At 48.1% G+C, this 24,324-nt stretch overlaps 1 protein-coding gene across 2 annotated transcripts in view; it reads left to right on the top strand.

The window, feature by feature from the left end:
* The window catches only part of NDEL1 (nudE neurodevelopment protein 1 like 1), a 418,831-nt gene that overhangs the window by 362,293 nt on the left and 32,214 nt on the right, over positions 1-24,324 (top strand). The window contains exon 9 of one of the 2 annotated variants that reach the window (XM_086930645.1): positions 12,665-12,699. The exons of the other annotated variant lie outside the window; for it this stretch is intronic. Coding sequence (XP_086786771.1) covers positions 12,665-12,699 — 35 coding nt within the window. The remainder of the gene's footprint in view (positions 1-12,664; positions 12,700-24,324) is intronic. 2 annotated transcript variants of the gene reach the window in all.

Here is a 24,324-nt window from a genome sequence, read left to right as displayed (position 1 = left end):
CACACAAGGTGTTCCTGTGCATACACCTGTCTAAACCAGTTCCTGGGGCTCTCCAGCCCCAGCTCTGGCGCAAGACCGGACAAAGGATAGGGGGTGTAACCACCCCCCTTCCTGGTCCCACCCAGAGGAGGGACCTAGTCGTAGTACAGCCCCCTTTAACCGGATAAAGGTAGAAGCTGGTCCCATTCCAAATTAGATTATCCTGAGCAACTTTACAAGAAGAAACTCTGCACTTCGACGTTCTGCTCCACAGAAGACTGAAGAAATCTCCCTTGTGGGCAAGGAGTGTCCACCCTGCACAAGCAGGCACCATCAGCGTCCAGCGGCTTCCCTTTGTCGTCTTCCCTCGAGGATCCAGACTTCAGAGCCCGACGAGACCCGGATTCCCAGACCTCTCCGATCTCTACCTACATCTGCAGCACAGCTGAGATCCGTGGCTGAGACGAGACACGTGGGACCGGCCATCTTGAAAGAAGCAGCACTTCGCTCCAGCACGACTTCTGAGGTAACCTCGTCCAAGTGCTGTGGGGACTGAGAAGCCCCGACCCCGAGCAGCTCCTGCACCGAAGACCAGCCCTCCGGCATCCACGAGATCTGCGTGGTTTGCTGCTCGACGCATTGTCTGGTCACTTGCCGGCTGGCTAGTGACCTCCTAGATGACGAACTTCGAAATCTTCACTGCTGGTCTGATTGCTCCAGACTGGCCCTTGCTCCCTTGGTCCCTTGGTCCACTCCAGACGCCGTTTCCACTCACCGCGTGGGTTGCCTTTGCCAATGCCTGTTGACTCCAAACCCGGATCCGACACCGCCGACAGCGAGAGCCTGCGTGCCTCCATCCTGGTCGTCGAAGACACCACCTGGTCCACGTGGCTGCAGAGACAAGCGTCCACCCTCACCTGATCGCGACAACGACATCTGGTTCCACTCCTGGTTCCACTCCAGTCACTGGCTAGTGGCTTTGAACATTGTCCCCTCTGCTTTCAGGTCCTCCTCTTCACTGATCCACCCTTGGATCACACCGGACATCTTCCTCCTGATCGCCTGCAGCATCTTTTCTTCCAGGCTCCATAGACTTCAACGCCGGAACCCAACACGACTTGGCACCTATGCACCCGCAGCCTGTGGATGAGGTAACACTAACATTTCGGTGCTCAAGGGTAGCTTGACTCTCCTAGTGTCCAGTTCCACAGTCGTTTTTGTCTTACCTAGTCAGGATTGTCCGTACTCACCTTTTTTCTTGAACTGTACTGTCCATAGACACTGTTGCGCATCTCGCGTGTGAGTTCACACTCTGCACACGCATTCCGTGGGCCTCCTATTACCTACCTAGAGTTAGTGTAGCGTGGTCCCAGCGATCCTACAGCCTCTGGACAGCTCCATTCCTTTTATCGACTTTCACATTCCACTTACTTAGTATATGATTTGTCTTGCCCCTAGGGCACCATTGTAATTCGTGCAACTTAAACGTATTTTTCCTAAGAGATTGTCATGTGCTTAGCCCTCTGATCTCCTAAAGAGTTCAGAGGTGTATGTTAGTTAATAAATATCTAGTTTATTTTCATAACAACCTCTGTGGTGTCCTTTCACTTGGTATTCAAGGGGTTATATGTGGTAAAACAGCTGGCTTCACATGCCAAAAGAGTTTAGCCTAAGACTGCTTTGTCCATGCTACCATTAGGATAGCTGGTCTATAAGGTTGACTTTACAACCAATCACCATAAGGGTTGTTTGGACTGATACAAGGTGATCACTAGAAATAGTGAGCATCGTATATCAGGCCAACTTCTCACACCAAACATCTCTAGCCCCTAAGTTTCCCATTACCTCCCGAAGCTGCGCTGTCATACGCAGCTTTGTGCCCGCACGGGGTGGAAACCTATCCAGTACAGGGTCCAAGACACAGTTAAAGTCCCCGAGCCAAAGCATGGGAGCCTCCAGGTCGGGATGAGGACCTCCTGCAGGGTCAGGAAGAACCCAGGGTCATCTATGTTGGGGGCACACTAATTTAGTATGGTTAGATCTCTGCCATCCAGTTTCGCTCGCAGGAGCAGGTACCTGCCACGTATATCCATCTCCACGTACTGGATGGCAAATGGGACCCCGGGCGCCACCCAGATCAGGACCCCCCCTAGCGTATGTAGAAAAGGAGGAGTGAAACATCTGACCCGCCACTTTTTTCCCAGCTTTTGGGCACCATCGTCTTCAAGGTGAGTCTCCTGTAGGCATGCAATGGAAACTCCGTGCCTTCGAAGGAAGGATAGGACCCTATGTCACTTGGTGCATGTGCCAAGCCCCCTCACATTCCAATTTAAGAACTTATATTCCATGGCTGGTGACGTGGCCAACCCGGGCCTACAACTCTACTTCCGATGACACCCCAGCCCCGTACCCAAACTGTAATACACTTGATGCCTGCAACAATTCCCCCCAACATTCCCACCCAGAACTCCAACCACCCCCCTCCCGCTAGCAATATTCTTGCAACAACCAAACATGCTAATATGCCCTTCCCCTGCTGGTACCAGGACGTACACAGCTTTCCCATGTGCCCAACTGGGCTAAACCACCCCAACAGGTAAAGAGAAAATACCCCTCCTCCCATCCATCTCCCAGCACTACCAGCTAACTTGACAATCACAGGTGACTCGGACTCTTAGAGGTGTATCATGGATGTCTGTCAGGACATCCACCCCGCCAGAGGTCCCAACCCCCTACAAGATCAAACGTGTCCTAAGAAAGCCCCCCACTGTCCCCAGCAGGATGCGACCCAGGCGATTCAGCTTAACATTCCTAATATAGGGTCAACCAGAGTGAGAGCAAGACGTCCCTCAGGACCGGGTCTCAGACGTGTCCAACCGATTCCCCACCGTCTCAGGGATCGTGTCAATGGTAGGCGGGAGTGCGTCCACAGCTGGTGGCAAGGTGTCAGGCACCAGTACTTCATTTTGAGGGGGATCTGCCTGAGACGCTAGAAGGTCCCCAGGCACCGAAGTCTCCAGGCAGAGGGCTCCATCGTCTCCCACCGTAACTCGCCGCCCCTCTTCATGCTCAGTGTCGTCAGGTGAGCGCCGGGGTCTGGTTCTGCGGTTCCTTGCAGGATGTGTCCCCCATGTACTCCTGGTTCCACCCCGTTCCCCCGGCGGGAGGGCATCCCCTCTGATCTCCAGCCCCTTCTTTACCTCCTCAGGGCCGTCAAAGAAATGAGCCTTTCCCTGGGAAATGACCTTAAGTTTTGCGGGGTAAAGGAGCATGTACTGCAGATGCAGGTCTCAGAGCTTCTGCTTGACCGCCAAAAAGGATTTTCGTTGTTCCTGAACTTGGCGAGTGTAATCCGGGTACACGGACACCTTGAAAAAGTGAGGTCCTCCATTTCCCTGGCCGCTCTCAGGATACAGTCCCTGTCTCGATAGTTTAGGATTTTGGCGATGAGGGCCCACGGCAGAGCGCCGGGCCTCGGCGGCAGTACCAGCGCTCTATGGGCGCGTTCGATCACAAACACATCGGACAGTCCCGTAGGGCAAAGTGTGGGGCGGATCCTGTGTTCCAGGAAGTGCTCAGCGTTCCCCAGCTCCGCGCGTTCCGGAATTCCAAGGACCCTAATGTTGCTGAGGCATACCCTCCCTTGGGCATCCTCCGCTCGACGCTCCAACTCCCCCGTCGAGGCAGAGAGCCGCGAGACTGTTTGTTTGAGGGACACCACCTCCTCCTGCAGCTGGACTATATTCCCCTCTGCCGCGGTGACTTTATCCGTCACTTTATGCAGATCTGCTCTCAGGAGGTTCACATCTATGGACACCATCTCGATCTGTCTTCCCAAGGTGGTGTGGGTACCCTGTATCGCCTTCAGTAGCTCTGCACGGGAGGGCTCGCCGGGGTCGCCAGGGACCTCAACCCAACCCCCCCTCCTGACCGGACGGAGGCGTGATGCGCTGTGAAGGGAGTCGCTGGGTGGTGTACTGTGTGTTGGTGTTCGGCTGCGAGGCTTTGGCCATCCTGTCTTTTCGCATTATAGGAGTCTATGTGGACCCCTCCCAGACGTCTGAACAATCGAGGTGCCTCCAGGCAGTTCGCTCTCCAATGGTCATCGGAGGTGCAGAGGGTCCCCCGTCAGTCCCACTGACCATGCGCCACCACAGTCACGTACAGTGCTAGACCCCACTCACCGCTGTGTCAGCTGCATAGTGGCTGTCCCGGGGAGAAGGTTTTGCCCTGAACTCTTACAGCGGGGACCGTTTCAAGTGCCCAGGATAACTCCAGCAGTCACCTCGCACCACCCGACATCCAACCAGGGCGGCAATGCGGCCAGGGAGCACCGCCATCCGGTTCAGCTGACTGCAGGCCGCAAACCCGGTCCCACTGCTCCCCCAGTCGCCGTCCCCAAGGTCTTCAGGTTATGGCTGGGGCCTCCCCCCCCCCCCCCCCCCCCCCACAGTCCCCCCCACTTCCCCCCCCCCGATTCGTTGCGGGCAGGGCAGGCCAGGCGTTCCAAGTAAATGTATACTAGGTCCCAGAGCTCCGGCGGTATCAGGCGCCTTCCCGGCCACCGCCCGCTAGGCCCGATGTGATGTGAGGGGGCCCAGGAGCCCGACAGCTCCGCCACTCAAGCTCCGCCCGTCGCCGCGATCACCACCTCCGCTCACCGCAAGGCCGGACAAGCTCTGGGGCCCCGTGGCGACAGAGGGCCCCCAATGGCAGCAGTCTCACTAAAAGGCCCGGTTAAAGAGGAGCCCAGGATCTCAGGTCGCTCCCTCCGCTGCGCCTCCGCGCACCGCCACCAGTACGGCGCAGCGATGACGGGAGGCCCCCGATGGCAGTGGGCCTCTCCCCGGCCGCAGTCGACTCACCCCCAGGCCCCTAATAGATATGCCGGTATCTCAAGCCGCCTCCGCCGATGCGATATTGAGCGCCGCCGTGGGCACTCCGCCTCCTCACCGCAGGGCCAGCCAATCTCTGGGAAGCTTTAATGACGGGAGGTCCCCGATGGCAGTAGGGACTCCCCCGACCGCAGGCGAATCCACACTAGGCCCAAGGCATGGGCACCAGGATCCCGAGCCGTTGTCGCCGCCTCACATCCGCCCTCCGCAGAGCCGGATCGGTTCAGGGGTTCTGCAGTGCCAGGAGGACTCCGTAGGCAGTAGGCGCCCACTCTCCGTGGCTCCACCAAACAGGTCCCGGGAGCTCTGGTCTATTCCTCCTCACCAGTGCAGGGCGCCGCCACAGTCCCGTGGTCTGACCTTTGGCCACGCCGGACAGGATCCACCCCTCACAAGAGGACCCGGATGACAGCGGTCTCCTTCTCTGCCCACACGCAGTCCTTACTTGCAACAGCAAGGGACCTCAGCCGGTAGGCCGCGACCAGGCTGCAGCACCGGCATCGCGTGAATTACGGTTCCGGCGAGTCGCAGCCCGGCCACCTCCTCCAGTCAGCGGCCGTCCGCCGGTCGACCCCCGGGTCCGGGAGAAGCCCCAGGCGATCAGGACTCCTGGACCTCCGTTTATCGGTCCGAGTGCGACAGGATCTGCTATTAAACAGGATTTATAAGCTGGGCAGGCCCGGAGCTGAAGGAGCTCACGTCCTGTCGGCCATGCTGCTTCCTCTCAGACAATACTTAGTGTATTGGGCTGAGATGGAGGCACTTACCAGCGCCACCAGACTGTTTTGAAGAGCACATGTTGTGCCCTCCTTGCATACTCCAGTTGAAACCAATTCAGGGAGCCTTTTCTCTCCAGCTCTGATGCGAAACTGGACAAGGGAGGATCCTCACCTCCGTCCATCCCCTCCTCTGGGAGGGTCGCCTGAATCGTCCCAACCCTTTCCTTTGGGTACTTAAGAACTTGCCTGTGGGTGGCTCTTTAGATTAGGCGTGTGACAACATTCAGATCTGAAACCACTTCCACTTCAACCTTCTGAGCACCTTGATTTCGTTGGACTTTGCCTGGACCGGAGACTGCATCAAGGAAGACTCCTGCTGCTCCTGGTCTTGCTGTCCTGCCTGTCTTCTTCCTCGTCTGTACTTCATCCAGGTTCTTCTCCAGGCCTGTGGGCATCAAAGACACTCGAAGTAATCTCCCTTGGAGTAAATGAGTCACTCCCCTGCAGCTGCTGGCACCGCAACAAAGCTGACCGGCCTGCTGCTCCTGAGCTTCCACAGACTCCGAAAGGTTCAGCAACACAGCCTCCAGCATCTGTTCCTACCAAGATCTTCGTCCTCCCTCTATTCCCTCACCCCCCCTCTTTCCCCCCCCCCCCCCCCCCCCCCCCCCCCCCCCCCCCCCCCCATCCTCTACACCGTGGGCCTGTATCATTGGTGAGCTGCTCGAGGTCCTCTTGCGCCTCTGGCCTGTGGGTCCTCTTAAGGGTCTTCATTGGCTCCAGTGGGCTACCCTGTTTGCTCGGGCCTGCTCTGACTCTCTTGCACTTGGTGAGTTCCCAGCACCTTCCTCTTTTTCCTTGTCCGTTGCAGCTATGAAGGCTTGTTAGAGCTTACGCCGGACTCCAACCCCCTGGTTCTCGACTTCTGATGTGGCACAGCACGTGAACAGTTCCTGGTCTAACACAACTTAACCTGGTCCTCGCAGCAGCAGCGACAAGAGCACCGTCAACTCTCCTGCATCTTCCATCATCGGTGATTATTGATCTTTCATGCCTCCTGGTCACTCCTGAGTGGCATAGACTCTGACCCCTCTGTTTGCAGGTACTCTGCTTAAAGAATCCACCCTTGGATTCCACCGGACTCTTGCACCTTCGCCAGCGGCATCTTCACTGAAGTCCTCCATGGTGGTCTACTGCGGTTTCTTACGTCACTTCCCACCTATGCACCTGGCTTCCCTGGTGTAGGTATCTTGGTGTCTGAGGTATCCACAGGTGGGGTGACTCTCCAACCTTCCATCTTCTGCGTGGTTTCTTCAGGGTCCTCTGGGAAGGGGCTTTCTTGAAAACTGCAACCCCGACTTTCCCATTGATTTGCATAGAGTATGCAGCTGTTTATCCACTCTGCACACAGCCTCCGTGGCGTTCCTGGGTACTTACCTCGGGTGATTCCTTGGGTCCCCAGCTCTTCTAAGTCTTCTGGGTCAGGTCTCGGCTTTGGTCGCAGTTCGCATTCCACTTTCTTACGATATGGTTTGGTCTCCCCCTGGAAACAAGTGTGTATTTGTGCTTACCTACCTGTTTCCTTTTCAAATATTGGGTGTATTGTGTTGATATCTCCGGGTAGGAGATATACCAATGTGTTAGTGAGTGTGTATAAAAATATCAATATTTCTTCTAACTACACTGTGTGGTTCTTTTTCGTTTAACCTTCACTACATGATCAGTTCTGGTCAAACAAGCTGCTTAAACCTCTTCAGGACTAAGCCTGAAGGCTTCTCTCCACATCTACCGCTTAGAGAGCTTTATATGGTTGTCTAAGACCACTAAAATCACCATAAGGGTTGCCTGGATTGGTTAGGGTGCTTCAATTAAATACGTGTGCACCATATACTAAGCCAGCCTCCTACAGTGGTTGTGAAGACTCCTCCGAAATTCTTACCCAAAGTTGATTTGGATTTTCACGTTAATGAGTCCATTACTTTCCCAACTTTCTTTCAGCGCCCCCACTAAAACAGAGAACGATCTTCCCACTTTAGATGTTAAACGAGTCTTTACATTTGTCTAGACAAGCCAAAACACATTCTAATCAGGTGTTTCTAAACTATGGCCCTGTACGTACAGGTTTGGCCAGGTCTAAACAAGCTGTATCCAGGTGGATAGTTTCTTGCATCCTATACTAGCAGGAAACACAAAGTTTTGTCCAGCAGGCCAAAAGCTCATTCCACTAGAGGGAAGGCAACTACTTTGATCAGGAATTTTCCTATTACTGAAGTATCTAAAGCAGCTATGTGGAAATCGTCACACTTTTACCAGACATAATTGTTGGGACTCGGATGCTAAAACAGATACATAAGGCTTCCCTGAGGAAGCCTTGCTAACCTTTCTCTATGGATAGTCTTTTCTCATCTACTGCAGTTTGTAGCGATGAGCTTGCTTCTCTATTCAGAGCTTATGATTAACAATGAAGATCCCCTGAGAGAGAAGGAATGTGTTCTTGCATCGGATAGTTCTCTCTCAAGGCAATCTCCTTTGAAATCATAAGCAACCCGCCTTCCTCTTTGGTTGAAAGACACAGAAGATTATTAGACTATCTGTTTCCTTAAGTATACTACAGTTTGCTCAATAAAAAAAAAACAGATGTAACTGCCACCTACTTTGCAAACTGGAATATTTATGGGCTGTGAGCCCTTAAAAACAGAGTCACGTTTCATATGTACAGAGCTGCAGCCTATACGTTTACATTGTCCTCTTCCTCTTTATTTTCCTTTTAAATGAACAAATTGAGATATAGAAGTACTAATTACACTGCTCCTGCTAATTTTCCTGTTTTAAAAAACTTATATATGAATTTGTTTTTAAACGCATCTGAACAGTGGCACAATCTGATTACTGACGTTGATTTATGGAGGTGGTGGTTATGTTGTCCGCGTCACTTCTGAGGTAGGATGGATAGGACGCAGAGCCGCATGTCGCCACCTACTGGGTTGTGAGGAAATTGCTGAGAAACCTCTATGGAGCTAGTCTGACACCTGGAGGTGAGGAATCTGTGGTTAGATGGAGTAGCCACCAGAAAGAGGGTTGCCAAAAGTACTTTCTCATGTGGTTTTTCAGAACAGCAAATTCATGCTTTTGGTCAGTAGCTCTTTCAGTCCCTTTAGCTCCACCCCTAGCAGACATGTGGTCCGTTCCTTCCAAAACTTCTAGAAGGGAGTGGATTGCCTTCATTTGTTCCTATGAGAAAGGGCTTGCCCAGGCTTGTTGTTCAACTAGAGTTAATTAACCCGTGGAGAGTGCTCTTCCACCCTCTTACTCTCCCAGTAGCAAGCGCATTCTCTCCTATAGGCCTATTTGTAAGAGTTGTTGATTTACCTGCTGGCCAGCAAAGTTATTATTGTGGCCCAATCAGTAATTCAAAGGCAGAATCTCATTAATAGCCGGCCTTGAGAAGTATTGCAACACCCAAAAATTGATGTAGGGCTGCAAATGTTTCTGTCACATTAATATTTATACACAGGGCCTCAAAGAGACTTAAATCTTTTCTCTACGATGAACCGCTATGATGTTGACATTTTGGTATAGCTTTCACCAGCATTGTGAATACAGCAAAGCAATGCAGAGTAACTATAGTACAGGGTTCTCTAACGAGTAGCTCGTGAGCAACTAGTAACTCTCCATCCGCCTGAATTTGCTAAATAAATGTAAAGCTGATATTTCATTTATAAATTCTGCTGCACTGTATATTCCTATGTTTACCATGGTGCCAGCTGCATTGCAGCGGTGGCTGTTCGGTATTGCCTGCACCGAGGCATTCAAAATTGATCAAGCCTTTTTGACATTATAGCTGGTAACCCTCCCCTGATGTAATCTTGTCTGATGCGATCACTATTACATCAATAATATCAATAGCTCAAGATAATTTTCGTTAAGCTTAAGTAGCTCTTATTACCAAAATGGTTGGAGACCCCTGCTATAGTAAGAAAGAAATGGGGATATTTCTTTTTGGATTACCAATCAACTTATAAGGCCTGTACAGGCAATAAAATAACCAGTTTATGAGAAGATCCATTTACCAAAGACTACCTGTTTGCAGATACCAGGCTGAGTTAAACAGTATTCCCAGTCGATGATTCACACAGGCAAATAAACGTATTCCATGTATAACTAATGCAAAGCTGTGGATACTATTTTAAATGTACGGAGTGAAGCCATGTGTTTAGGTGATGTGTTTCTACTTTTATATTGTGTATTTAGTGCTTATGAACGCTGCCACTTTTTAGAAACTGGATCCCCACATTGCCAGTAGAAACAGTCTTTTTGTGCCCCAGCATTAGATAGTACTCGTTTATGTAATATCATACATACAGCCAATTGTGCTTATCCACGTCTCCTAGATTGCAAAGAGCATAAAAGTCCTCCGATTGTAGCTCAGGTACTGAAATATGGCGTATTTCCTTATCCGTTTCCCTACTCTCCGTCCCTGTTCTAATCTACCAGATGTGTAAATTCAGATTATCAGTTAGTTATACATTGAAACGGTTATTATATAATTTTAATGTTAAAATATTAAATCTGTTTCACTTATCTTGCCTGCATTCCCAGTAGACTCCCTAACCCCTGCCACAAAAACATACCTATCTATTGTTTCAAAGGTTAAAACACCAAACACAAGGTATAAAATTCACATCTGATTTGTGAATCACTTTCATTGTGGAGGCATTGGTGTCATTAGGAGGCAGACCTCAGAGGCATTATAAAATGTTGTTGTAGTACTTATTTGATAAAAACATTTATCATAACAGTAAAAACCAATTTCAAGTGCCAACAACCCTTAAAATTCATACAAAACGGGATACACATTTTATGTGCATTAAAAACATATATACAGTTAAAATTGGGTGAACCAGTAGAGCCATTAAAAATAGAATAGCAGCATGGTCAGACACAGTTAACCTGAGATCATTTAGCACCCTCATTTGTAATCATCTTTAGCTGATTAGATCTTATCTGCCAGGCTCTTCCCAAATATTTCGCGACCCCACACACCAGAGCCAATGATGATACATCTGGTCAGCCAAAGCTCGCCCAATCCTAACCACGTGACCAGCTCCTTCAGCTTGCTCAGCCATCGGATCTGGGCACAGCCACCCAAGCTGATGAGTTCGTCAAATGCTGCAGCGTAATTGACTAGATCTGTTGATCTTCGCAAGCCCACCCAGAACAACAAAGGACGCAGGCGGACTATATCCTTGATTGAGCGTCTGCCCAAATCAAGAAAAAATGGTTTGAGGAGTTGAGGCTGGGAGCGAGACCAAATCTCGAAAAAACTTGTTCTCTGCCCTAACCACTTCCGGGGTGTTCTCGAACCCCCAAAGTTCGAGGCCATAAACTGCTGAAGCAAACGCCTTCCCTTCATAAACTGCCAGGGCTGGGGCTATAGGTCTGCTGGTCGAGCCTCGATGGTCTCGTGCAATAGCTCCTGCCACCCTCTTGAGGTTCAGGAGCATTTTTGAGACATGGGAATTCCAGGTCATTTTATTATTCATTTTTATGCCCAAATAGTCGAAAGCCTCGACATCCTCCAGGGGCGCCCCATTAAGTGAGATGTTTAACCTTTTTACTTTTTTAGATGAGGACAGTGCCATCAGCTTTGTTTTGGAGGTGTTGATGGTTAAGCCACACTCTACACAAAACAATCTGAATTTGTCCAGGAGTTTCTGGAGGCCCATTGGTGTCTTTGAGATCAGGAGGGTATCATCTGCGAAGAGAAGGGTCTGTGTTTTTTCTCCCGCCAGGACTGGGGCGTCGGCCGGGTCCTCCCTCAGATGGTCCACCACCCCATTCACAAAGAGGGAGAACAGGGTCAGCGCCATCACACAGCCCTGGCGCACCCCTCTATTCACAGTCACCCTCTCTGTCAGGTCTCCCTGGCTCCTCCATCTAATCCTGGCATAATTGCCCTTGTGAAGTCTCTTTATTAATTCCAGGAGATAGATCGGGAAACCCATGACGTGCAGCACTTGCCATAGTTTGTTACGGGGCACCAGGTCAAATGCGGTTTTCAGGTCGATAAAGGCCAGGTAAAGGGAACCCCTCCCGATGGACACAGATTTCCAGAAAACTGCAAAGAATCTGAAAGCCTGGTCCATCGTACCCACCCCCTGCCTAAAACCTGCCTGGAAGTGTGACAGAATACTTCCTTCCTCCAGCCATGCTCCCATTCTGGAGATAATGACCCTGCCAACTACTTTCTGCACCACGTCGATTAAACTAATCGGCCTGTAGTTGGCAGGGTCCTCTCTATCCCCCTTCTTGTATATTGTCACCACCTCGGCCGTCTGCCACGACTCCGGGACATCCTGGCCCTGGACAATTAGGTTCAACAGGAGACTTATGTATGCAGCCCAGGTCACTGGGTCGTGTAAGAGTAGGTCACCAGGCAGGCCATCCGCTCCGGCAGCCTTGCCTGGGGCTATGTTTTTAATGGCTCGCTGGACCTCTTTAGGGGTGAAGGGGTCTGGGTCAGGAAGGCTTCCCAAGCTAGATTCCTGGTAGGGCACAGCTATAGGCTCTGGGTCCAACTCCAGAACCTCATCACCACAATATAAGTTGGAAAAATGAGCATGCCATTGTTGTGCGGTGATGTGGTTTACAATGGGATCCGAGCCTTTCCTACTAGAGATTTTGATTAAGTCCCAAAACTTATAAAATGTATCCGTCTTTGTTCACTTTCAAATAAAGTGTTAACAAAATGTTTCCCAATTACTCTTTTACACACCTACTACTGCACTTGGAAAAAGGGCATGGGATTTTTTATTTGGATTTCCAAAGGCACCTCCAAATATATAGGACTGAAAAACCGTGAATATCTGTAGATATTCAGGATATATTTGTTTAGACATAACTGTTAATGATCGATTTAAGAGCTCCAACGATGCCCCAGTATTGAAGACCAGAAGTTATTTTACAGTCGTTCGGTCTAGATTTTGTGCAATTTTGTTTTGAATGCATTACACAGTATGTAGTCCAAGTTGATGCACGTTGTTACAAATGTTATTTTCTTTTCTTTATTAGGCAGGAAAAAGTGATATTCCCTACGTTGTGTATGGGTAATTGAATATCTTTAAAACGATAAGATGCATGCTGATTTTTGTTTTGTTTTTGTGGTCTCTTTATTAACATAGCGCATATCTATTCAGTTGCACTAACCGCATGGGGTGGCTTTCTGTAGGTCTGTAAATGGCCATCAACAGATTGTTTTCTTAAATGGCTTCTAAGGTCTGGCCAGAAGCTGCATTGCCTTTTTTTTTAGGTGAATAAATAGAAACATTTTTCTAAATTTGTAGGCAAGGTTACCCATACAAGAAAATATGATTAAGCATTGTGTCCAATTCGATACCAGCTGTAAGTTTCTGGTTTTCAAAGGTGGTTGTAACAAAGTCTTATTAGCGTGGTAGGTAACCAGGCAAACTAACCAGCTGCATTATCTGTAAGTTCAGGGTTGACAATTTCAACAAAACAAAATTATCCATGTTTTTGCGTGGTTTGACAGTGTAGGTGTCTTAATTACTTCTCTAAAATACACAGACCTTTAGGTCAGCCCCATTCATCCATTAGCTTGTTTGGGTCGCTCCTTTCAGCTTAAATCACATCATCGGGCAGCCCAGAGAAGTATGCAACTTTCACCTCATGCTGTTGGCTGGTTGGTAGATCTCCCCACCTCCTAGGAAGTAGTTCATTTGTAAAGCATAAGGTGCAGTTGTACACCTCAAAAATGCTCTAAATCATCACACTTTGCTACAATCATTACTTTATCGAAAGCATGCATAATATTAGAAAACAAAAACATGTTGTATTTCTTTCACTGCAAACCCCCTTGGGTCACTGTACATCGAAACAAATTGCTGGTGTCCTGAAATGGTTTTCATTAGAAGAATGCCACTTTGGTGTTCCTGCCAACTTTTAGCTAATGAACCGCCGATGCATTTAAGCGATCTTGGCACTTTCCTTGCTCGTGCTGCTAGGCACTGCTGAAATACAAATTCAGTGCAGGCAGAGGCTTTAACTGGCTTTTAACTCAAAATAAAAATCAGACTTGTACACTGATAATCTTTGTTTTATGTTTGTACTCATCGGCGTTAAATTTGAAAGGTCTCAACCATTTCTTAAAGTGCTGTTCATAGGAAGGCTTTAGGTAATTTCTTCATAAGCTGCTTTTGACTCTTTTTATACTGATATTTATCTGAATACCACCATCAATAAGCAAGTCAAACTTATTTCTCAATCCATGGATCTGCAGGCTCTAAAGAAATCAACCATTCTGCTCCCCTTGGACTCTTTATATCTTCTTGGGCGTCCACAAGCATACTTCCAGGAAAACTTAAGCAAAGTGGCTCGGAAGAACATAATGTTTATGCGACTTCTAGGCTTGCGCTCGACGGCCTTCAACAAATGGGCCCCAACAAGCGAGGGGGGGGGGGGGGGGGGGGGGGGGCTTGCAGGCTGTGTAAATACCACTCCGAATCATGGCTGCATCTCCTGTGCTGCTGCCCGGCACTAGCAGCCCCCAGAAGGTCCTTTTTGAAACACTTGTTCTTAAAATGGGGCGCCAGGACGTGCTGGGAGGCCTCGGCCTTGTGTTTTACATCTACTGACATTCAAGCGCTCGCTAGGTTTGGAAAGTTTGTGAGACTTTTGGACAATCTTCTATTACCTCCCCTGGTTGCCATGCTTCCTCCCCCTCCCCGTCCCCCTCAAAGACTCATTACAGACTTTTTTCGTCCTTTGGCCCAGTACTCTCTGTCTTAACTATTTTATCCGGCCAAGCTTAGCAAAACGCCCACATAGGGAACTATAATGCTGCTCTTCAATAAGCATATTGCTCTCTAAGCCTTAAACTGTTCTTCAGCCTTGTTTTTACTTGAGAAATGTGCTAAAAGCTAAATTTTATACTTGTGCTAAAGTAGATTTTGTATAGCAATGATTTTAAGTAACTGTGCTAAATTAATAAAAACTTGAAACTTGAAAACTCTTAAATTTGAAACTCTCTAGATATGAAACCATGAAAGCCAGCCATGCCATGATTGCTTTACCCCTTCTAAAAGGCTCTGGCAGGCTTACCTGTAAATTAAATTAAATGAAATAAGATTTATAAAACACTCTAATATAAAAAAGGTGTTTTGGCGCTGAGTTATTGTTTTGTTGTGATGTGATGCACCAAATACACTCGTACTCCTTTGTGACAACATCATTTGTGTTATTTTCAAATCAAGGTTTCTGCAGTGTTTAATAATAGTTTGATCATTAAGAAAATATAGCTGGGACATTAATCTCAAATAACTTCCTTGTAATACCACCACAAAAGCTGCAAAGTGAGAACAATTACTTGCTTAGCTATTTTGGTATACTGACGGTCCTATTGAAAATTTCTTTTGATGCTAAAATAGTGTGGAGTAATAGATGAGCAAGATGAATTGGCGAGTTAGATTTTGCGAATAACATCTGCTGTAATGGGGGTAACTAGTTGGAATCTGCAGGGCGTTCCCGTCCTTGCGAGGTTGGTAAATTGACTTCCTTTAAATTGAGGAATTCCACATGTGAGACACATCATTAGGAGACTGCAAGAATTGTAATATGAAGAAGCTCTTTCTATGAAAGAAGTCACTACTATTCTAATAAGTTACATTGTACAGAGAGTATGGACTAAAGAGGAATGTAACACAAACGAAGAATGTAAACAGATCGTAACCTCTCCATGTTAGCCCTTGCCCTATAGTAGATTGAGGTAATTAAGGAAGTTCATTACTTAATCTGTTGCTACTGTTTATATCTTTGTTTTTTGCAGTGCCCATAATGCTGCAGGATTTGCAACTGATTTTGTGTGTCATGATACATGGTGTGGACTCTGCAATTTTTGATCCATTTCTAATAAATTGATCCATTACTACAAGCTGTTTGACTGCAGGCTGTTTTGTTTATGTGCATAACTATGCACCATTGCGGAGCTGGAAAGCTGCATTCACAAAAGCAGACGGCTGACGAGATGCATTTGGTTGGAGGCCTTATGCACACCAGCTTTCCTTTGAAAGTCGGACCCCAGTATTAAAGAGAAAGAATCATTCATTTAACTTTTACAATTTACACAGTCGAGCACCTTGGTGTGTAGTATGCACGAATATTTAAGGGAACCCTTGCTCTAGTCCTTCAATCTGGATCGTGTTACCCTGTTGTGTAAGACTGATGGTGAGGAGTGGCACATCGCCATGCTCCAAAGGTACTGGAAACAAGTGCTAGATGAGTTATTAACCCTCACTCACAATTTGGCCCTTCCCCATACTCGAAAAGGGTAAATTGATAAAGACTCCTCTCCCATAATATTGCTTATTGCAAATTAGAAGTACAGGGGAACGTGCCCATTAGTGCTAATCCCCCCCCCCCCTGATGTACCTTATAGAACCTCACCCCACCACACAGAATTGTGATAGGGTGCTTTGTTCCCTATATAAAGTCATGAAACATCATCTTAGTAGATAAAGGGACCGTGTATTTTTAGTTCCAAGATTCATAGGCTTGTATACCAAAAAGAGTGCAGCAGCTTTCAGAATGCACAGGAAACACATGTACTGCAGAGTTGTTCTTATTAAGGTCTCTTGCAGGCTGCTGTGTAGCATCAGAAGTTACCCTTTCAGAATTCACATCAAATTTAAAAGCATGTGCATGCATTTATTGGGTGAGCCTGCATGACAGTATGACTATGAGCGAAGTCCGGACTTTAGTTTGAGCTGGGAATTGTTTGTTTGTTAAGATTAACTTTTGTTAAACACGCTCTTTGGCATTTCAGCAACAAGTACGTATAATTAAAACAATATACATTAGTAAGATTAACCCTGTTAACCACAGAAAAGTATCAAGAGTCCTGAAACTATCAAAATCACAGATTTTCATAAGTAGGAAAGTCTTGGGTAGGAGATAAGAAGGCAGATTGGAAGTCAAAAACATAAATTTAGAGTCACTGTAAATCTTTTTGCAGTTCCTCTGCAAACAACTATAAAAGTATTAAGACATTGTGGATATGAAAGTCATAAAGAAAAAGAAAACGGGCAGGTTTAAATTCCTAGACCAAAAGTAAAAAATTGTATTCATAGCATGTGTTGGCCGTAGATACAGAAGCTTAGTATACTTCTGCCATCTATTTTTGGGCTTGGATGTTTGCAACTTGTTTTTCTTAGAAGAAGTCTTTTAAATCACAAGGTACTGTAACTCCTATAGACTGTAATGCGCATGATCATTAGCTCCTTTGTTAGATTGTTTTTTTCCGCCTTTGGGTTCAGATGTCGACTTTGGAGCTTTGTGATCGAGGCTTCCATTCCGACCAGAAGGCCGTTCTAGTAACCCTGTTCATCACCCTTCAACAGAAGATTCAACAACGACGAATGCCTAGTGGTTTCCTTAAAGTATTTTGATATGCCTGCCCACGCCCGGTTCGACTTCAGCTTCCTGAGCCACCAGAGCCGGGTCTGGTGGCTCAGTGGACTAATGCGTCTACTGCAGGGGCCTGTGTTCGACCTCATGGTCACAGGTTCAAATCCCGGCGGGTCCACTCAGCCTTTCATCCATTTGGGGTCGATAAAATGAGTACCATTGAGTTGGGTAACAACAAACATCTGTTATTTCAGCGCCAAGAGGCCCGTAGTGGTGAACGTGCGCTTTACAAATACTCATGTTGTTGTTGTTGTTGTTCCTGTCCTTTCACCGTCTTATTCACTCAACGACTCAAGAGGGATAGAAAAGACTCCGTCCAGTTCCTGCCCCCAATGCTACACCACGTGCTCCAGGCAGGATCAACACTCAGTCTGCAATCTCTGCTAATCCCCAGAATGCAACATGTTACATTGCACGGCGTGCCTCGCTTTTCGTTCCAAGAAGACTTCGGCAATGGAGAGAATGTCGTTGGCCCACTCCACCTCCACCGTGCAAGCGTGTCAGGCTGACAATGTACCAGAGAGGCGCCTCCTATTCTGCCCACTGATTACTCAACTAATACCAACTCGACCTCCCTCCGGGTTCTGTATCTTAATACCCGATCTTTGGTGAGGCACCAACTGGATATTTTTCTGCTGTTGGTATCTGCTAAACCGGATGTCCTTTTGCTTTCCGAGACTTGGCTCATCCCAGATTCCACCCCAGATATTTTAGCAGCACTCCACTCGGACTATTAAATCCTTTCTGCAAACTGGCCTGCGGGGAAGACGGGAGGTGGAGTCGCTGCTATTCTACATAAAAATCATAAGTTTACTACATTGACCTCCTTGACCTTGCCAGAAGTCGAGAACATCGTAATCCATCTCAACATCAATCCAGGGTCGCTGGCTCTGGTACTCATTTACTGTAACCGCCCCATCCCCCACCCCCAGTCTATGCCTTCCTACCCTCTATCCTTCAGTGAACAGATCGCAAACCTCACCATGAACCATGCCAGAGTCATGCTCATTCGGGATCTGAACTATTGGTTCAATGACATAGAGGGGGGGCCGCAGTCGGCTGAGCTCTCCGAATTGCTCTCTAATCTCAACCTGGTCCAACATATCTCTGCCCCTACGCACATCAAGGGTCACGTTTTGGACACCATTTGGTCGCACAACTTAGAACTTTCGCCACCTCTTATTTCCCCGTGTTTATGGTCGGACCACTATCTAATCGAATTCATAGCCACCTTTAGCGACAGGGTAAAGTCTCCGAAGGTAGCAGAAGGCCTGACCAGAAAGTGGAGAACACTTGACACCCAGGAATTCATCGATACACTGGCTAGTTCCCTCCCTACTGTTAATCCCAACCCCAATGTCGATTCCATGGAAAAAGACTTCACCGACTGGCTATTGGCGGCTAGTGACATTCATGCCCCGCTCATTAAATTCACCCGGGCCAGACACGCTGAAGCCCACAAATGGTTCACTACTGAACTTAAAACACACAAACTATTATTGCGTCAGTCGGAGATGAAATGGAGGCATTGTTATGCCAGCGAAGATAGACATCTCTGTCAGCCCGTAGGGATTATAAAAAAGCCCTATTGGCCGCTAAGACCTCTTACTTTTACTCAAGGATCCTCATGGCCCCAAATAAATCCCAAAATTTTCAGGATTGTTAACGACCTCAGCAGCAACGACAGAATCTCACCCTGTCAGGCCCCCACCCAAATGCTGTGTAACTCTTTGAACAACTTCTTTGTGGATAAAATAGAAACCATCAGGGCTAGTATTTCCTCCACCGCTCATGGGAAGCCCTCAGATAACAACCCTTATAACTCATCTACCATGAATCAACTCATGCTCTTAGGCCCTGACACCCTATTGGAGCTAACGTCCCGAGTTAAGTCGGGCTCTCCTAAAGACTGCTGCCCACCATCTATCTTGAGGGGAACATTCTCAGCCTTACCCCAAAGTGTCCATCCCCTCCTTAACGAATCTCTTAGTAAAGGAGAAGTACCCAGAGCCTTCAAGAATGCCATCTTAGTCCCTTTACTTAAGAAGCCAGGAGTAGATCCCTCCAACTCCTCTAATTACCGCCCTATTTCCCTCCTCCCTTTTTTCTCTAAAGTCTTGGAGGCCCACGGTCTTCTCCGAGTTCATCGAGAAATCAGACTACCTTGAACCTAATCAGGCCGGATTTCGGCCTGCTCATTCCATAGATTCAGTTATCTTGGCGGTGATAGACACCCTGAGGGCCAACGCTGACATGGGGACCCCACAGGCACTCGTGCTCCTGGATTTGTCGGCCGCGTTCGACAAGGTCGACCATAACATCTTGCTGCATCGTGTCGAACAAGCTGGCATCCGGGGCACAGCCCTCAGGTGGGGTAAGTCTTTTTTAACTGGCAGAACCAAAGCAGTGCATCTTGGGTATTACACTGCCCCTAACCTGTCCACCTCATGTGGAGTTCCACAAGGATCGTCCCTCTCCCCATTATTGTTCAATCTGTATATTCGGCCTTTGATACTCACTCAAAGCCATGAGAACCACTGTCTTCAACTACGCTGATGATCTCCAGCTGGTTTTTAAGCTGGATTCTCCTAATGCAGCTGCTGAATTTCAAGAAACAATGCTACATATCCAATGCTGGATGGATTTGAATCAACTAAACCCCAACCCTGGAAAGACAGAACTGGTGTTGCCTGGTAAGAGTTCCACCTACTGGGGACCCCATTTCTGGCCGGGCGAAGTGGGACCTCCCCCTGTCCCCTCTTTATCGGTGAAAAATCTTGGGGTGACTATTGACTCAGACCTCTCACTGAAGGGACATGTGGGCACCCTGGTCTCCTTTTCCAACTACGTAAAATAAGAAAAATCGCATACCTCCTGTCCCACTCAACCCTAGTCCAGATGGTAATAGCCTTGGTGCTTTCTCGCCTCGATTTTTCCAACTCCCTCCACACTGGCCTTCCTCAGGGCCTGCTCAACCGTCTCCAAATTATTCGGAATCAGGCGGCGGGACTGATCTATGAACAGCCGAGATGTCAATCGGCCAGGCCCTTACTGTCTAAACTACACTGGCTACCCATAGCACAACGTACCGCTTTTAAGATAGGCTGTATAGTCTACAAAGCATTGTACATTACGAGCCCTAAATTCCTTAACGGCCTGATTACCAGACATATCCCCAGGCGTAACCTCCGCTCCGCTCATCTCCACCTCCTCACTATCCCTTCAATTAAACTGAAGAGGCAGGGCCGAAGTAGGTTTGCATATCTGGCTTCCAGGCTTTGGAACTCACTCCCACTTTCAGTCAGGAACTGTGACAGCCTACTTGGCTTCAGAAAGGCCTTGAAAACTTGGATCTTCGAGCAGTCTTGCTAAATGGTCTCTCGCAGCAACTCTCGTATGATTAGCGCCATGAAACCTCTGGTGACCGTGCCCTTGATGAATTTATGTTAACATAACATCTTCAGGGAGCAGTCGCTAGAGCCGCGGAAGAACTTGAGGATGCCGCAGCACTAGATGTATCTATGGACATTCCCATACTGCTCGCTAACAGCGAAGGCTCTGATTCTGACCATGACCCGTCCACATCCAAAGAGCAAGTCAGTACGCTTGCAAAACTCATACAGACCCCCACTAAACCATCCAAGATGACTCATGGAACCCACTGCCCTCGGGCCATGGTGGTATTCAAAAGCGGGCAAAGGAGCAAATGCACGTTCCTCAGATTAAGCAACATTAAACACGATTCGAAAAGTCAAAGGCATGGAAAGTTGCCTCAATGGCGGTGTCGAAAAAGCAAACTTTGATGCCCGGAAAGCACCACGAGGCATCGGAACCGAAAATATCATCTTTAAATCTTAAGACACCCTTGGTGCAAAAACACGATCAGCCGTAGAAAAAACTATTGGCATCAAAGATTCTGTCCACGCCGAAAAGCCCTCCGCGTCAAACCCAGTTGGAGCCCAAACAGCAAACTCGAGACGCTGCCACCACCAAACGGGTTTCTGGACCCGCCGTGTAGAGCTAACAAGAGGACAACGCCCACTGACTTGGCCCCAGCTCTACAGGCATGCGAAACCTCGGCGTGTCCAGCAGCTAGCAACCTCAAAAACCCCAGAGGACCTTCCTGCATTCACTTTCCAAGCTGTTTCTCCTGTGAACACCGGACGTGTTTAAACTGCAGCTTCTGGTGCCAGCCAGAATCCGCAAATTCAGCACACTCTGCACCCGCCAAGCCCGGCCCGTGTTTGAGTGAACAAACACCACGAGGAGGTCCTCCCGGCAATCCTGACCTGAGATTCGGTGACCCCTGACCTGCCTCAAGCCGACACCTGCAGCCTCAATCCAGAGGCCCCCCTACCGTGACCAGAGAGGGCAAGAAAATCTGTCGTCCAAAGGCACCCCTGCACCAGACGCCCCATGGCCTTGTGAGCCCAACCATCCCTCTACATCCCAACTTACCCCTCTAAGTGGTGGTCACTCCTGGAAGATCCTCCCCCGAACCTGTAGTGTTTTTTTGCCACAGAGAATTCCCATTGAAATCGACAGGGCACCCGACCTCAAACCGCACCCTGCACCCGGCAGCCCTAGCGCCAGTGAGGGTGCCCCTAACTTGGTCCCCAATGTGCCCTGAGCTTAACCCTAGGAACTTTGCTCCCACAATTCTGTGGCCTTCTTGCCAGCCGCCACCAACCGGAGCCCCCCATCCTCCATTGGATAACATTGGGTCTCAACACTCTGAACCCGGCAACCAGAGTGCCGCTGAGGGTGAAACAGTGCATCACTGACTTTTTGAGACCCCCGAGTCTAACCCCAGAACCTTAACTCAAAAGACCACTTACTTACCTTGAAACCGAGAACTCATTTTTCCTCATAGGGTAACATTGGCAATTTTTCTCCCGAAAAGTTTCTAAGTGTCGACTATTGAGAACTGCAAACATTCCTTAAAAATCAGCCGAAAACCTAAACACATTTTCTCAACTGTCTTGAGGAAATGTCCCAGTGCTGAATCCAGGATCCATCACTGAGAAAGAAAAAGTAACGATAACCTAACTTACCTGCTAAGTGAATTTCCTCCCATAGGATAACATTGGTGATTCTATGTGAAAAAGTTTTTAAGTGTCAACTTTTAAAATGCAATAATATTCCTTAAAAATCGTACCTTTAACCAGAACGCATTTACTCACCTGTTTTCAGGTCTCAGGGCTGAATCTAGGATCCAGTCCTGTGTTTGCAAAAGTAATCTGAAAAGTAATTAACTGCATTTTACTTAAAGCCCATTCAATCGAATGTACTATACCTGCAATGTGTTGCAAACTGCATTCTTAAAACTGTAACCAAAACCAGTACAAGTTGCACTGCTATTTTGAACTGTGTTCCTACAAGTAATTTACTACTAAAATTATGTTCGAGGCATGTAGGCTGCTGAATTCATATCTGTGCATAGATCGCCGCCTAGTGTTGGGTCCGGATGATTGCACATTGTTGTCTTGGAAGAGTCTTCGAAGTATCACAAGATAGGTGGCTCCACCCCTGCACTACAGTGCGCATGGGCATCCTATCCTCTCCATCCTCAGATTGTTCCGCCATTGGGTTCGGATGTACTTTCGTAACTCTAAGTTCGGAATCAATTAAAACTTTCTAAAAGGCCAAAAGGCCTTCGGGGTCGTCGGTATTGTTATTCGATCGGTGCCAACAACTTTATTCCTATTGTTTCTACTCAGGACGTCGAATCGGGCCGCGTGGCCTTTTCGACACCAAGGGACCGATCGTCGATGGAACGAAGTCCATTCAAAAGATGCCCCAACTGTAACTCTAAATACCCACACATAGATAAACACCCGGTGTGTAACAAGTGTTTATCTCCAGAACACAATGAAGCCGACTGCTTAGCTTGTGCTCAATTTCGATCGAAAAAGACACTTCGGGTTCGACGAGCAGCGAGGCAGACGATGCAGAAGTCAGCGCCTGAGCCGGAAAATATCTTCGAAGACGACGAAGAGGTCGTCGAAGCTGAAGACTCCGATCAGCAGTCGGAGCAGGGGTCAGAACATGACTCCAACTACTACATTGACGACGAAGAAGACATAGTCGAGGTAGGGGACGACGATCCAGGCATCGGAGTCGTCGAGGACGACTCCGGCGAGGAGACTGGGCCAACCGTGAGTACGGAGCCCAATACATTTACTGATACGCTTCCAGAGGCTCAGGTCGAGGCATCGCCGGAAGGCCTTAGCCAAGATTAAAACATCGATTCTATAGCCCCGCAATTAAGCCCGGCTAAGAATATAAGACAAGAGCCATCGGTGCAACATTACCAAATCTTGGTAAAATCGAAACCGAAAGTGATGGAACCGAAACAAAAAACAAAACTGATCGACTTCACAGTCTTCGGACCAAGAAGTGTGGATATCCATCGGAGCAGACCAAAAAGAAAAAGGTTGTCGACCCGGCTGGGTCGCATACAAGGATTGTCGAGCCGAGAGCCAGCACACCCATGTCCACGTTTAAGGCCGTCGAACCGACGAGATCGATGTCGACACCGAGCAACACAAACAAGGGACTCAAACAAAAGACGGTTGTCGAACCGAAACAGAAAGTCGACAAACCAAGGCCGGTGCACACAAAGACACTCGAGCCGAAGACCAGGATCGAACCTAAGGGGTCCGTCGAGCCGAGGCAGCAAAACATCGTTCCGAAGCAGCAAGCTCCGAAGACGAGACAAGGCCAAAAAGTGGTTATTGAACAAACAAAAACAGTGGAATCGATAACAATTACGGCTCCAAAAAAGTTCATACAGACTAAAAAGACTGTCGAAACACCAAAGTCTCTCGGACCAATAAAATTCGGACTTCCTACACACATGAAGCCAAGAGCGGTCGAACCAACAACCGGATTCGAACCGACACAAACAAAAAAGGCAATATCGGGGGAAAGAGCTAAAACACCTGAACAGCAGGAGCCCTCAACGGATGAACAGTCAACACTGTATGTTGACCCCGATACTGGCAGAGTTACCTTATTAAAAAGGAAAATCAGACCAGACACTTACGCTGAGTCCTATAAGATACCACTCAAAAAGAAAAGAGACACTTCTACATCTCCAGTTCTCTTTGAGCCTATCAGACCATATGTGCAAGAGACTTGTACATATTCTCCCACACGCACAGATGAGTATGGGGAGAATGAGGATAATGAACAGTACAATTATCCGGTGGACAATGACCAGGACATCCAAAATCAACCATGGACTGACC

This window comes from Lissotriton vulgaris, chromosome 7, assembly GCF_964263255.1.
Source record: "Lissotriton vulgaris chromosome 7, aLisVul1.2, whole genome shotgun sequence".
Taxonomy (NCBI): Eukaryota; Metazoa; Chordata; class Amphibia; order Caudata; family Salamandridae; genus Lissotriton; species Lissotriton vulgaris.
Note: the sequence above shows the minus strand (reverse complement) of the source record. Positions and strands in the feature narration are given on the sequence as shown.